The 15,570-nt window shown below is 35.4% G+C and overlaps 1 protein-coding gene across 1 annotated transcript in view; it reads left to right on the top strand.

Annotated features, from left to right (window-relative positions):
• Positions 1-15,570, top strand: part of FAM135A (family with sequence similarity 135 member A) — a 119,002-nt gene that overhangs the window by 97,284 nt on the left and 6,148 nt on the right. Inside the window, exons 17-20 of the mRNA XM_045294379.1 lie at positions 2,022-2,113; positions 2,580-2,677; positions 5,024-5,175; positions 7,077-7,187. Coding sequence (XP_045150314.1) covers positions 2,022-2,113; positions 2,580-2,677; positions 5,024-5,175; positions 7,077-7,187 — 453 coding nt within the window. The remainder of the gene's footprint in view (positions 1-2,021; positions 2,114-2,579; positions 2,678-5,023; positions 5,176-7,076; positions 7,188-15,570) is intronic.

Genomic DNA, 15,570 nt, shown 5'->3' with positions numbered 1-15,570 from the left:
TCAGTGATCCCTTCGACACCTCGTGATCACATAAGCTGATATGTTGTTCCATGTGGGCTTTGTTGCTTCTGAGCTAGATGGCCGAAAAAACTAATATTCTTAAAAATTAAAAAACCACTGGCCAGTGCTAACATATAAATTAAATTAAATTATAAATGCCAATTGCTGTCAAGGCGCTTCCAGCTCCTGCAATTCGATATAATAGAATAGAACTGAGCTGCCTCATAGAGTTTCCAAAGTTAGACAAGTAGATTGCCACATGTTTGTCCTACAAAACGGCTGGTGGATTTGAACTGCTGACCTTTCTCAGTTGCCAACCAAGTGGTAAACTACTGTACTACCAGGGTTCTGAAACGATAAATACTAGGCTTTAATGGTATAGTGTTGTTCCCAGTATTTTCACTACTCAACTGATTCTTTTTAAAAGACTTACGATTAGAAATCTGCTAGGATACGATAGATATCTCTAGTCTAGCAATTATTTCCTATAATACATGATTTTATAACAACAGATTGACAGAAGATCATAAGAATACTCTATCTGTATTAGTAATTTATCATGAAATTGGAAATTGACTTTTTAAAATTAGGACATATAATACCCTTAATACTACCATCATTCCCAAATCATCACATTTTCAAAGAATGATCCTTAAGAAAGACTGCTTGGTGCATTGTAATATGACAAATTATTCTTTGTCATTTCCAAGAAGTAGATTATTCGTAGGCTATAAAAATTGTTTCAGTCACAAGGGGAAAAAAATAGAATACAGCCCATATTATTCCTGGAAGTTAACTTAAAGATATTATCAAATTTGATGAAGGGTATCATATCAGTATGCCAAAATATAATAGACAGATAAAAATATTCTTAGTAAAATGCTAGATAGAATCAAGATATTAACAAATTACTATAACAGATAAAGCTTAAACTACAGAATGAATGCAAAGGTTAATTTGTTAACAAAAACACTATCAGAAAATCAAGTAAGAAACTTGAAACCCTAAATAGGACTAGGGCTCATTCCCTAGTATGAAATTTATACATAATAGAAAAAGACTAGATGTCAGGAATAAAGGAATCTGCAGTAGAATTCATGACCTTTTTATAGTCCCTGCTATTCCTGTAAGCAGTCTCAGAGGAAACTCACTCACGGGGGGTGGGGGTTGGGGGTGGGTGGGTGTGAGGGGGGGCAGGGCAGTTCTGCCCTGTCCTTGAGGGATATAAGCCAGTGTTGACTCAATGGCAGTGAGCGTAGATTTTTATTTGACCGGTAGGGTTGTTTTTGGAGCCCTAATAGTGTAATGGATGACGTGTTGGTGGGCAGTTCAAATCCACCAACTGCTCTGATGAGGTAAAAAATGAGGTCTTCTGCTCCCCTAAAGATTTACAGACCTAAAAGGGCAGTTCTCTTCTGTCCTGTAGTGTCACTACGAATCAGAATCACCTCAGTGACAATGAGTTTGGCTTGAGGTTGTAGACTAAATCAAAGAAATTACTAAAAATCTACTCAACTTATTTTTTAATTATTATGTGATAGATGTATTATAAATAGCTTGTATTAACACATTTTCAGCTAACAAGCTTTTTTAGGTTATTTAACTGGATTTTTCTTTACTGAATTAGTATCACCAGAGGAAAGGTGACCAGATTAAATCTAAATCTAAAATGCATTCAAGGTTTGTTATATCCGCACCTCGAGCTGCTGGTAAAGTGCACTTAGCAATGGTTCACAGCTATGACAGCCAGCTGTCATAAGGCTAATGTCCATACAGTTACACGAATACCCCATTAGTGAGCATCAGTGTGATCAACATCACCTAAGAAACAAGTTATTGCGAGACATTGCTAATGGAAATCATTTGTGTCTTAGAAAAGTAGAGGATTTTTTATTTCAGAATGCAGTCTGTTTACAACTGGCGTTAGCCATAAACTGATCTACAGCTCTGAAAGTAAGTGGTGACGCTTTCTATGCCTTGCACCTTGTCCCATCCTTTACATAGAATTTTTCTTTTTTCAGGTAACAGTGCAGATCTTCGATTAGTAAAAACTTACATTAAACTTGGACTGCCTGGGGGAAGAATTGATTTTCTGATGTCTGAAAGAAATCAGGTAAACATGATAGTGTTAGCGAGCATTTTTGTACCAGTTTCATTTAAATAATGTGCTTGCTACCAAATACCTGTAGTAGAAAAAGTACTTTTTATTTCGATGGTATTTGACATAAATATATAATGAAAATAAATTTATATGATTTGTATTTTGAGTTATGATTTTCTCAAGAATTTTTGGGATTTCACATTTTTATGCAATTAATTCATTAACTAAAACATCATAAAGACTTATGTTTATTTCTTGTAAAGGGCAAAATGATTAAACAATTGATTAAATGAAGCAAATGTTTGTAAAGGTATTAAATATTTTCCCCCCAAAACTCACTCTTTTTGCTAATTATAATGAATATTAGATCCAGTAAGTTCTCTAAGACTGAACATATTCTAATACAAAAAGATTACAAGTAACAATATTTAGATAACTGTCATATTTTAGTACATAATATATGTTTTTTATTTTTTAGAATGATACTTTTGCTGATTTTGATAGCATGACTGATCGCCTTCTGGATGAAATAATACAATACATTCAGATATATAGTCTAACAGTCTCAAAAATAAGGTAATTTCTGTAACGGTATACAGTTTATATATCTATGAATTACAGAAACTGCATTTGTGATAGCTTGGTTGCCACCATTGTAAATAGGAACAAACACACTCAAAACCATTTGGGAGGAAAACAAAAGATTATAGAGAAAGCCCACATATTTATGATGTGTTAAATGCTTAGTATCCAGATTATGGGAATTTGTAGACTGAAAGTAGGTTAATGTTTGCCTCACAGTGAGGGGTATTGGGAAGGCTATAGGGTTTCTTTTGAAAACGATAAAAAATATTCTTAAGTTAAATGTGGAAATGATTATATATCTCTGTGAATATACTAAAAGCAATTTAATTGTACACTTTAATAGGTAGATAGTAGAATGGTTTTGTTTTCTAGTTCTGCTATAACAGGACTACCACAAGGGGATAGCTTTTAAAAATGGACATTTCTCACATATAGGAAAACTAGAAATCTGAATTCTGGGCACAGACGCTAGGGGAAGCTCCTTCTCCGTCAAGTCTAGGGGAAGCTCCTTGTCCGCGTCTGCTTCTAGAGCCTCTAGCATTTACCTGGCATCCGTCTTCCCATGGTGCTTGCTTCTCCATTTCATCTGCTCTTTTTAAGTAATTCTGTTCATTATGCACTCTATTCTGATATGCCTGATTAACGTAACTAAAGAAATCCTACCTCCAAATATGTCTGTAGGTATAGGGATTAAAATGCAAACACATGTATTGGGGGACACAATTTATGTGTAATATGAATTATACTTTATTAAGGCTGTTACAAAGAAAGCATGCATGTTAATAGAAGAAACAGCAAAAATACTTGCAAAATGTCACGACTGCCATTTCTGAATCTGTTTTCCATGAGCAAGATGCTTGATTGCTTAATTCGATCTTGTGGCTAGAGATCGAAAAGAGGAAACATTTTGCCTCTTGTACTCGGTTTAATTTAGAAATTAAAGAAAAAGTCAGGACTGCCCCAAAAGGGGTTGAGTAAACAGATTACATTCATATTCCAACTAAATTACGAGAAAGAAACGGGCTCTCTTGCTATAGGTTTATTTGGGTTTGATTTTTGTTTTTTCTGTCTCCAGTTTGAAGTATAGACTAGGAAATGAGAAAAGAAAAAGTAGACCTATTTGAAGTCATTTTTAATGAATACATTTCTATCAAAATATAAGGGGAGTTGAAATTATCTGGGCTTTTTGTTTTGGGTTGTTTTTTTTTAAGGGTGAGGAGGGGGGATATTTTCTTGTTCTAATCTTTTCAATTATGAAAATCAATGTTTTAAAATATTTTGTGTTTACTGAATTTTCTACAGTGATGAGAAAAAGAACATTTTATTTTTTTTACTTATCCACAAATATATTCCCCTTTATAGTTGTCAGCTATAACCCATTTACTAAAGGCTTGGCAATGGTTGATTGTGAACTATAAACTAGCATCATAACTTCCATTCCACAGTTTTAGAAACTTCAAGTTGGGAGGGAGTTTATCTCATTAAATATTTCTGTAAGCCAACATTTATGACAGCTTTGAAGGCCTCTGATTGTCCCCAAGGATTCTTATACCAGCTATTGTAGGCTTTTTTTATTTAAATGAATGTGAAAGGAGCCTGTGGCATAGTGGATTTATTACCTGCTGGACTGTAACCACCAAATTGGCAGTTCAAAACCACCAAGGGTAAATGTTCCACGGCGTTTCCAATGCTGCCTTCTCAGAAGTAGATCACAAGGCCTTTTTTATGAGATGTCTTCAGTGGTCTCAAACTTCCAATATTTCGGGTAGTAGCTGAGTGTGTTAACGATTTATACCACCTAGGTTTCAAAGGTGAACTCAAAGTACTTTTTAAATAGCATCTTTTTATATAATCTTAGACTTAAATAGCAGGAAATGCATACATCTTACCCATGTTTGAAAAGGATTGTTCCTTGATTAACTCTTCTACTTTGAAATGTAGACCACAGAATAAAAGAAATGAGTATAGTTTCACTTGTCATCTTTTAGATTAATTTCATTTTTTTCTGTGAATTCATGATTTAACAAGCAAAAAATTTGAGTATGCTAAGGAAGTGTATTTGATCCGTTCAACATATTACTTTTTAAACATTTTTAAGCATTTCAAAATATAAATGTTTCTGATTTGTAATTTCTTATTTCTATAAACTTTTAAAAATCCATAATGGGATTTTCTATTCATTGTCGTTGTTTTTTGTTCAAAATATATTACTTCAAAATATCAAACTATAACTTGAGGACATAGTAAAAATTCTCAATTTCTTGAATTTTACCCGTGTAGTAATGGTGATAGTAATGCTGTAGTAGAAAATGTCATCTTTTTCTTTTTTTCTCAAAGCTTTATTGGACATTCATTGGGAAATTTAATAATCCGTTCAGTGCTTACAAGGCCAAGATTTAAATATTACCTTCATAAACTTCATACCTTTCTGTCTCTTTCTGGACCTCACCTTGGTACACTCTACAATAGCAGTGCCCTTGTTAACACAGGTAAAGTTTTATTTTTCTGTATAAAGTATAGAGCATAATAGCATCAAGGAAACTGTCAAATATAAATTGTTTTACTTATTTTTTGTTGTGCATTTTGGCACCAACTTGTCACATATTTGCCATTTCATGAAAATTTCATGAAACAGATATAGCTGTGTATCTGTTTTTATGTTTTCTCTTGCATATGAAGTAAAATATTTATTGAAATAACCTATTAAGGTGATATTTGTAAAATGTCACACTTGAGAATTTTTGTTTTTTTAATTATGCTGCCTCCATGTTTTTAGTACAGTTTTTCATATAATTAGGCTACTCAGAATTTCATTATTGAACAAAGATTAAAACAATAGGAATGGGATTAGCAATACCAGGAGTGCAGGGGGAAGATGGGGAGGAAAGGGAAACCTATGCTGATGATGGACACATGATGGCTCCCGCCACCCCCACCCCACAGGGGGACTAACAACAGAAACTGGGGGGGAAGGGAGACAGCGGGAGTTATGAGAGTTGAAAATAATAATGATTGGTCATTTATAGGGCCACGAAAGTGTTGGTGGGGGAGGAGAGGAACTGACACCAAAGGGCTCAATAGAAAATTAATGTCTAGAAAATAATGATGGCAACATATGTTCAAATGTGCTGATGCAATTGATATATGTTATTGTTATAAGAGCTGTAAGAACCCTCAATAAAATGTTATGAAATTGTAAAATATTTTCTATAAAGTTTAACTTAGATTTTAGTTATATTAATAATAAAGGGGAAATGGAGGAGTAAATTCTAAAATTTAAATGGAAGGTAGGATACTTATTTTGAAATATCTATCACTTTCTTTCATTTTTGTTTGGTGTTTTTTGTGTGATTTTTCTTTTAATGGTTTATAGGTGGGTCAGTTGGTCTCACTGTGAAGATAAATTAGACTTTATTCTCTTTCTTTTCGATGAGTCCTGAAACTACTCTTTCCATTATCTTTCCTACTGCCATTTATTGACAAATCAACCAGACCCTTTTCTTTGTGCCTCATTTCAAATTGGTGTTAATCAAAATACCGCTAGTTTTAGGTTTTTACCATTTCACAAAGAGGGCATGAAAAAAAATGAAATTCATAAATGTTACAAAAACATTACCTAATATGAATAGGATACAGTACTTTAAATTCTCTCTGCACTAAATTTGTTTCCTATAGATGCTTATAACGGTCAGCTTTACTTACTTGAGTTCTAGTTGTTATTTTTGTTTGTTTCCTTGCTTACTTTGTCTCCTGCTTCTCTCTACAATCTTAGGAGTGGTGAACCTGAAAATGAAAATCCCACCAATTCCACAGCACCAAACAATTAAGATTTCATTTAGGTTCCTTAAGGGGCAAAAGCGTTTAAATTGGAGTAACTTGTTATATAACGAAAGAGAATTAAGTATGAAGCTTAAATTATATTCATTTATCAGTTGAAGAGGCAATCCTAATACAATTAGTCTACTATAACTTAACTGTAATTATCTATAGACAAAAAATTCATATAGACTTATTTAAAGATTTTTCCCCCTCTGCTTCTTTACAATTTGTATGAATATATCTAAAGGCACAATTTTCTCAGATTGGTTTTTCATATGCCATTATCTATGTCATTACTGAATGAGTTAGAAAAAGAAAGCCTTCCATTAGCAACTATTAACCTACTTAATCTGTGTTTTAACCTACTTAATCTGTGTGTATGTGTGCGTATGTACATTTATATTTGACATCAGAAAATGGAAATAATTTGCAAATACATTTTTCTTTGGTCAACAATGCTAATTTGAGAGATGTTATTTTGAAGTGAATTATGACATTAATTAAAAATTAATCATATTGGTATTTGTTTTACACTTGCAATTATATTCACAGATCATGTATAATTTTCTAGGACTCTGGTTTATGCAGAAGTGGAAAAAGTCAGGTTCTCTTTTGCAACTGACATGTCGAGATCATTCAGACCCTCGCCAAACTTTCTTATATAAGCTCAGTCAGAAATCAGGCAAGTATATAATAATGGTTTGAAAAATATGCTGTTAAACTTTTTTCTGAAATGGTGAAGTGATAGTTTCATTGTTAAGATTATGTAATTGAAAGAGTAGGCTTTAGGTTTGTTTTGTTTTGTTTCTCGCATTATTGGACTCATCTTTAATGAGCTGTTTCGTTTCTTTGACATATCCTAAAATTGTAGCATTTTTTTCTCAGTGCCAGTTATAAATTAGCCTCTATTGTTTAACCCTCAGCCTATCCTGACCCTCTGTCCTTACTGCCTTCATGCCAGTCCTCAGCCCTCTGTGCAAACTGCCATAGCTTTTTCCTAAGGTTGTCAAGCATTTCTGCAAAATGTTAGTAACTACACTATTAATGTATGTATTTTTCACTTCAAATTTTTACTACTGGATGATTCTTGTTACTCATCTCTTAGTAACTGATTATTAAATTTGTATTACTGGATAGTTCTTGTGACTCATCTCTTAGTCACTGATGATTAAATACATACTCCATCTTGCACATACGAGAGTGACCCAAGATTTTACAGTGTTAAGTCCATAGCTGCTCTTTTGCCACCTCCATCTCTGTTTTTATCTCTGTTTCCTCTGTTGCTGAGCTTTGTGAAGATGCAGTATTCTTGTTAAAGCCTGACTGAAGCACAAACAGTAAGTGCTACCCTGGCCTCTGGGAACACTCATTCTCTTGGTTTGTTTTGATACATCCTATCAACAAGGTAGGAATAGGAATCTTGAAACCAGCTCCCTTGATCTTCCTTCCTGTCAGGCTTTCTTAAATGCCCCTGCTCTCCAGCTGCTCATGGAAAATGTTCCTTTGTGCCATCTCCCCCCAACTCATCTTCACACTAATGTCCTTCCAGGATATTCTGTCCATTGAATTCTCCATTGTGATGTGGACAGTCTGTACTCATCTCTGTCTTCTACAACGAATGCTATCCCCACTTCTAACTGTAAAGCAGAAGGTAATAACGTTTTTCTCCGGAGGTCCATATAATAAGCATGTTTTGCTTTATGGTCACACAGTCTCTGTCACAATTATGTAACAATGCCTTGATAGCATAAAAGAAACTATGTACAATATAGCAACAAATGCATTTGACTGTTTCAGTACAACTATATTTGCAAAAAGATACACCAGGTCAGATACCTGGCCCCAAAATTGCCAACCCCTGCTGTAGGAACTCAGTTTATTACCGAGTAATATCTGGAGTAAGAGAAACTGACCTCCTGCTTTCTGCTTCCAGTTACGAGCACCGCTTCTCCATTGTCTTGTAAAACTGTTTACTTTGAGGCTTGGACCATCTAAGTGTATAGTACCTGTTAATTGGTTTTGTTTTGTTTTTAATTAAAAGATAATACCTGTTAATTGTTAACTTAACAGTCTCCTAATTGCTGCTCACCTGTTCAATGAAAACTCTTAACACAAAGGCTTTTTCATTTAAAAATATTTATTACGTGACTTTGTTCGGGAAAAGATCCTCCTCTCTAGTTCTTGACTTAATCGTCCTTCCCCAGATCTTGGCATCGTTTTGTGATAGTGAGTCCCCCTTTTGAATGATTCATCAAGCATTATAGCTTTGTAGCCCCTTTCTCAACTCCAGTCACTTCCCATTCTTCTCCACTTTGAACCCGTGCATACAGGCAATATCCCACTCTGACTATGGTGCCCTGTCATTTCTCTTTCACTCTCTGAATCTCATTTAATTTTAAAACTTATTTAAAATCTCTACTCAATTTTCTTAATTCTGCCTCTACTTCATAGTTTCACTTCCTGTCTGATCTAATTCAGACTGCATGAATGATCACTTTCATCTTTCCTATGTTATTACTTCATGCTCTTCCATTATGCACATCTGGCTAACCTATGTTGTGTGTATATTAAACGATCCCAGAAACATGCAGATCTATGGAGGCCCTATCTAGTTACCTCTAATCAACTTCCTACCCAATTCACTGGGGAGATTTAAAAAAATTTTAACCTCTGTACCTTAAACTTAAATATGCCTCTGATACCTACAAATATAGTTGTTTTCTGCATTATGTGTGAAACTAAGGTGATCAAACTAGAACTTTCTATGTCTTTTCTTTCTACTTTGCAAACATCTGTATGCCTATGCTTTCCTTGAAGTGCAGTGAAAGATGCATATTTGATTGAAGCATGTTCTCCCCACCCCCTGCCTTGGGACCCGTCTCTTGTTTTTTATATCATGTTTGGTAAAGTCGAGGGGCAGTGAAAAGGAGGAAGGCCCTCAAGGAGATGGATTGACACCGTGGCTGCCACACTGCGCTCCAGCATGGGAACAGTCGTAAGGATGGTGCAGGACAGGGCAGTGTTTCTTTCTGTTGTGTATTTGGTTGCGATGGGTCGATCAACTTGATCAATGACACCAGCATACCTACACATTCTTTCTTTGCAGTTCTTTACTATATAAAGTAACTCCAGTTCCTCCCATATTAAATAGCAGTGGCAGTTATACTCCTAGAAGTAATAATAAGGACCATAGATAGCTTAGTGGTAGAATTCTCCTGTCATGTAAGAGACTGAGGGTCAGTTCTTGGCCAGTACACCTCATAAGTAACCAGCACCCATCTGTCAGTGGAGCTTGCTTGTTGCTGTGATCCTGAGCAGATTTCTGTAGAGCTTCCAGGGTAAGACTAGAAAGATGAGCCTAGCATCCTGCTTCCTTCTTCTGAGGAGGTGTTTTCATGTTTAAGTCTGTAAGTATTAATACCCATTGCAATGGATTACAGACTGAGTTGCTAAGCATGGGTCAGCAGTTCAAACCCACTAGCTACTCCACTGGACAAAGATAAGGCTTTTTGCTTCTGTAAAGATTTCCACCAGTCTTGAAAACCCAAAGGGACAATTCTACTCTTCTCCTATGGGGTCACTGTGAGTCAGAATTAACTCCATGGCAATGTGGGGGTAGGTGGGCCATTATGTGAAATCCAACTACGTATATAGGATTTCCAAGACTTTGTGGAAACAAACAGCCTCGTTTTTCTCTCGCAGAGCAACTGGCAAGTGTGAATTTCCAATCTTGTGGTTAGCAGCCTAAAGCTTAATCCATTGTACTACTAGGGATTCTTATTATTAATTTTGTATGGGCAAAAGGATCCCTTGCTGCATAATGGATTACATGGGGCTGCTGGCTGCAAGTTCTAACCCACCAGCTGCTGTGCAAAAGAAACACAAGGCTTTCAGCTCCCATAAAGATTGAGTTTCAAGACTGCTCTCCAATGGTTCTCTGTCATATAGGGTTCCTGTGAGTAGCAGCCAACTCGATAGCAACGTGTTTAGGTATGAATAGATTTTTGGACCTATGTTTGTTTGGTTTTTGTTTTCTTAATGGATTAGTTAACACTTTTGCTTTCTTTTTTCCCCCCATTTATTTCTGTCTTACGCATAGATAGCAAGGCTCGTCTCTTCCTTCTGATTGAAACAATTACCTAGTGCAATACTAGGTAAGAGTCAAATTTTGAAGTCACAGGTAGATATTAATTGTAACTGGAATATGGCCTTGAACCAAGTTACTTAATCTAAATAGGTTTTAGTTTTTAAAATGAGAATTATAGTATCTCCTCATAAGATTATAAGGACTAAAGGATATAATGCAATCGGTATTCTGTATCAAACAAAATTCTATAAATCTTAGTTTGTTTTAATGGCTCAGATAAAGAGAGCCGCCTTCACTTGCTAACTAATGCTGTTATAAACACCAATCGAAATTGGCTTTCACATTAGCAATGTTTATCTGTTTTAGGAGATTTTCAAGAATTGCCTGGTCTAGATTTCAGTATACCTAACTAATACTGACCTCTGAAAATTATTTTTCTGTTTTAAGATTTCTCCCTGTGCCCAAGTATTCATTTATTAGTGTACACCTTACTTGAATAAGTATCCATATTATAAAATCTGAAGGAGTATTAGGAATATACATTAGCTAATAGATTTAAGTTAATGCAAAAATATAGAAAAATAATAATAAATACACCTTTTCCATGTGCTGGATACTACAATGCACCTTCAAAGCATTTGTGGAACATACCATTATCTTTAATTCCATTTTTCCAAGAACTTTTTGAAGCTTTTTAAAGTATTTTAGTAAAAAATAAATAAAAAAGTATTTTAGTATGTGATATGTATTGAATCATTTAATTCTATGAGGTAAGAATATTATTGCCCTATTTTATAGGTGAGGAATGTGAAATATAGGAAGCTTTATGCCTTTGGTCATAAAGTTTATGTATCGTTGTGTAATGATTCAAATTATGTTATGCTAAATCATTTGGGTATATTTGCAAGAACTAAAGCAGCTATTTCTAATTGAGGTTTTATATATCAACAAATATCCCTCAATTGATAGTAAAATTGGAACAAATTTATGTAGGATTTTTGTTTTGGGTTTCTGTTTTGGGTTTTTGGGCATCTAGTGAAATCTGACAGCTGATAGTTAATTTATACCTAATTGTTTCACCTGTTTATGTACTTAAGTATTTTATTCACAAAATAGAGATCTGTAGGCTCATATCAGAACCATAAGTAAATAAAATCGGAAAGTGTGTAAAGGAATAGAACACTTTTAATGGACACTTTTGAGGAACAAATCAATAACCAGCATGTTGTTCACATGTGTTGTAAAACAATCAAAGGACATTGATTTTTCTTTTATATTGTAGTCTGCTGAAGTTACAAAGTCTTAGGTCCCCAGATTTAGTTATTACCTCTGGTTCTTCTGAATGTTCTATTTCCTATTTGTGTGGAAAACGAAATTAACATTTATAAAACAAAGTTCAGCCTTTAATCATCTATTTTTGATTTAGACAGGGCTTCTGTGGGTCCTCCTTTTGAAGCAGCCATTTTTCCATGCAACATTTCATTATTAGGTACTCATTATTTCAAAGTGAAGCAAACATTTTAAAACAATTTTATAATTTCTAAAACAATTGAGAGATACTTTTTAGAAATACTATATTTTTATAGAAATTATATAGTTACCATATGAGATTGCCATTTCATTTTTATGTGTGAGCACAGTAAATCTGATAAATGGCTAGAAACATCTTTTATTAAGATATCACAATGATAAATGTTCATTAATTTATACACCATCTGGACCAAAAAAACCTGTAGCAAACTACAAACCGCTGATAGGATATGAGTAATTTGCACACTATAATTATGTCATGCTAGCATCTCAACATTATTATTAAAGGGAAGAAACTAAAGGAACATGGTTGATAAAAATGTATGTTATATGAGGGGGATACACACACACAAAAAGCTCTGCTGGGCGGAGCTTTTGCAGTATGCATCTTTCCTGCTAGGCGAGCATCGAGCAACTAGCTCAGTTAGTGCACCTGTGGCATCATCTGAGAAGGTTCTCTATGGTCACAGTGAATTTTTTCGTAAAAGCTGTTTTGCTCGAACCTGGTTTTTTGTGATGTTTGATTCAAGAGAACAGTGTGCGACTGCAAAATTTATTTCCTGCTCGGAAAAAAATGCTGCAGAAACTGTTGTGATGTTGAACACAGCCTATCAAGGACAGCACAATGGGAAATACTCAAGTGTACAAGTGGTTCTCTTACTTTTTAAAAAAGTGAAATGTCAACTGATGACAAACCTCATTCTGACGTCCCTCAACTTCCCAAACATAGTGCATTTGGAGTTTGTTCCACCAGGTCAGAGTGTTAATCAAGCTTTCTATTGAGAGGTTCTGAAAAGATTGCATAACAGTGTGCGACAAAAAAAAAAAACCTGATTTGTGGCACAAGAGGTGGTTTTGACACCAGGACAATGCACCTGCTCATGCAGTCATCTCAGTGTGCCAGTTTTTGGCAAAAAACAGCATGCCTCTCCTGCCGCATGCACCTTACTCATGTGACCTCGCTCCATGAGACTTCTTTTTGTGTCCAAGAATACAGCGAATACATGACAGGACAGCGATTTGATGACATAGAAGAGGTGAAGAAAAAAATGAGGGAGGTGCTGTCAGCCATCCAAACACATGAGTTTAAAAAATGTTTGCAAGAGTGGAATCACAAATCTGACAAATATATTAATTGTGATGGATAGTACTTTGAAGGTGATAGGGTTTTTGGCATAAAAAAAAAAATTTAAACACATAGCTTTGAAGAAAAAATTCCTGGGTTTTTTGGGTGCTCCCTTAGTATATAGATTACTGATGCCAGTGTTGAAGTAATCAAGGTTATAGTACTAGATCAATAAGAGGAGTCATGCATGGGTGCTCTTGCTTGCCATACTGAGAGCTCAAACATAGCCAATAGAAATTACTCAATGCTGGAATTTCAAAAACAAAAGATTCTTATTTTAAGATCTTCCTAAAAGCATACACTTAGATTTTCTTTAACAGTTGCTGAGTTCTGGCAGATATAGTATGATTAAAGGAATCTATTATGCTACTGTGGCATAATTTTTTTTTTTCCTAGCAGATTGCAGAGGTATCTAATAACATGTATCACTTTTGGTTTGTAAATACCTTTATATTTTGTTCCTGAAAGTGTGAGGAAGAGTCATTGTGAGCTCACATTTTAGGGACAGGCACGTTGAAAGTAAATGAGTCAAAATTAAGAGAATTTTAGTCATTTTTATAATACCTCCATTTAAGAAAGCACAATCTTTAGCCCAGAGTTTCTCAACTTTAGCACTATTGCCATTCTGGGTGGGCCATTCTTTGTGGTTAGGGACTGCTCTCTATATATTCTGGGATGTTTAGCAATATCCTTAGCCTTTATCCATTAGATGCCAATAGTACTTTCACAATTGTAATGACCATTCAGGCAATTCTGACTCGTAGCAAACCCAGTAGCTCCTTCCCCCGAGGTCATCCCAGAATTCCCAGACTTTAAATCTTACAGAAGCAGATGGCCTCTAGTTTCTCCTCAAAGCAGCTGATGGGTTTGAACCAACCCCTGACCTTTTGGTTAGCAGCCTAACCAAAAGCTTATTCTACAGTGCCACCATGGCTCCAGACAGTGCTCAATATCCCTTGGAGTACAAATTATTCTCATATAGAACCACTGTGTTAGCCAGTTCCAGAGAGTAAACATAAAGTTACTCAATATGCGTTGCTCTATGAGGAAACCAAAATTAGAAGGCTCAACTTTCAGTCAGTTGAACAATAGAAAGCGGACAATAATGCTAGGGTGGTATGCATTCTTTTGAAAAAATGAGCCTTAGAGAGTAAAGGGGCACCATATGCCTAAGGACAAAGTTCAGACGATGGGGAAGCATTAGAAAAGAAGGATAAATAGAAACGGGAGACAGCATAGACTTGGGACGGGTGGTTACATTCTGGAGATAGCAATCAACAACTTGAAGCAAAGTATATATGAATCATTAAATGGAAAGTTTTGCTTTGTAAATCTTCACCCAATTCACAATAAGAAGTTATGTTTTATTTTTAAAAAGGTTATATTTTGGGGTTTGTTTTTTTTAATATTAGGGAAATTAAGATACCTATATACTGAATATCAGCCGAGGCACCTAATTTTACCACAAATAGTGCTTTAAAAATGTGCTGAAAAACTTGTATATGGGGTAAACAAAGTTGAAAGTGACTGTGTTCTTCAGTGAGTCCATTGCTGGTAGACATACACACTAGTTAAAGCCACTTTGTAAAAACAGTGCCTAAAAAACACCTGAAAAAAGAAGGGCTGTGTTGTTAGGGCCCTTGGGCTCATTCTGACTCACATGATTCTGTCTACAATAAAACACGACCCAGGCCATTAGGTTCCGGCCCATTGTTTCTGTCACATCAATCCTTCATGTTGAAGGTCTTCCTCTTTTCCGTTGGCCCTCTACTTTGTCAAGCATGATGCTCTTCCCTAGAGGCTGGTCCCTCCTGATGATAATGTGAGATGGAGTCTCACTTCTAAGAAACTTGTGGCCTATACAACTTCCAAGACAGATTTATTCCATGTGTGTAGCTACTGTTAATGTTTTTGAAGAAAAAGGGTACAAGGGGGGTTCTAAATTAGTGAAAGTTTTCCATGTTTTTAGCAATTTTTTAATTGTGAGTTAGGTGGAGGTTTACATTTCAGATTATCAATTTTGTATTGAACAATTGAAGCTACTTATCAAACTCCCCCAATCACTTGTCCTGTTTTCCTTCTTCCCACCTTTGATTTCCCTTCTCTCTCTCGTAGAATACTATTTTCCCCTTCACCAACCTTCATAACTGTTTACTCTTTCCACTGGAAGGAGTAAGCCGGGGTTTTCCCCCAAGGTCCAATAACCCCCACTTCCACAATCCTGGGCAGCCAAATCTCTGCTTCCTCTCCCATCCAAGTACCGCAGCCCTCCGTCCAAGGGTGCAGGCAGCTTCACAGTAGGGTTCAGTTCATTTCAGTGGG

This window comes from Echinops telfairi, unplaced genomic scaffold (assembly GCF_000313985.2).
Source record: "Echinops telfairi isolate 266 unplaced genomic scaffold, ASM31398v2 ScPeMD7_3533;HRSCAF=4204_0, whole genome shotgun sequence".
NCBI lineage: Eukaryota > Metazoa > Chordata > Mammalia > Afrosoricida > Tenrecidae > Echinops > Echinops telfairi.
This window is presented reverse-complemented; position numbering and strand designations above follow the sequence as displayed.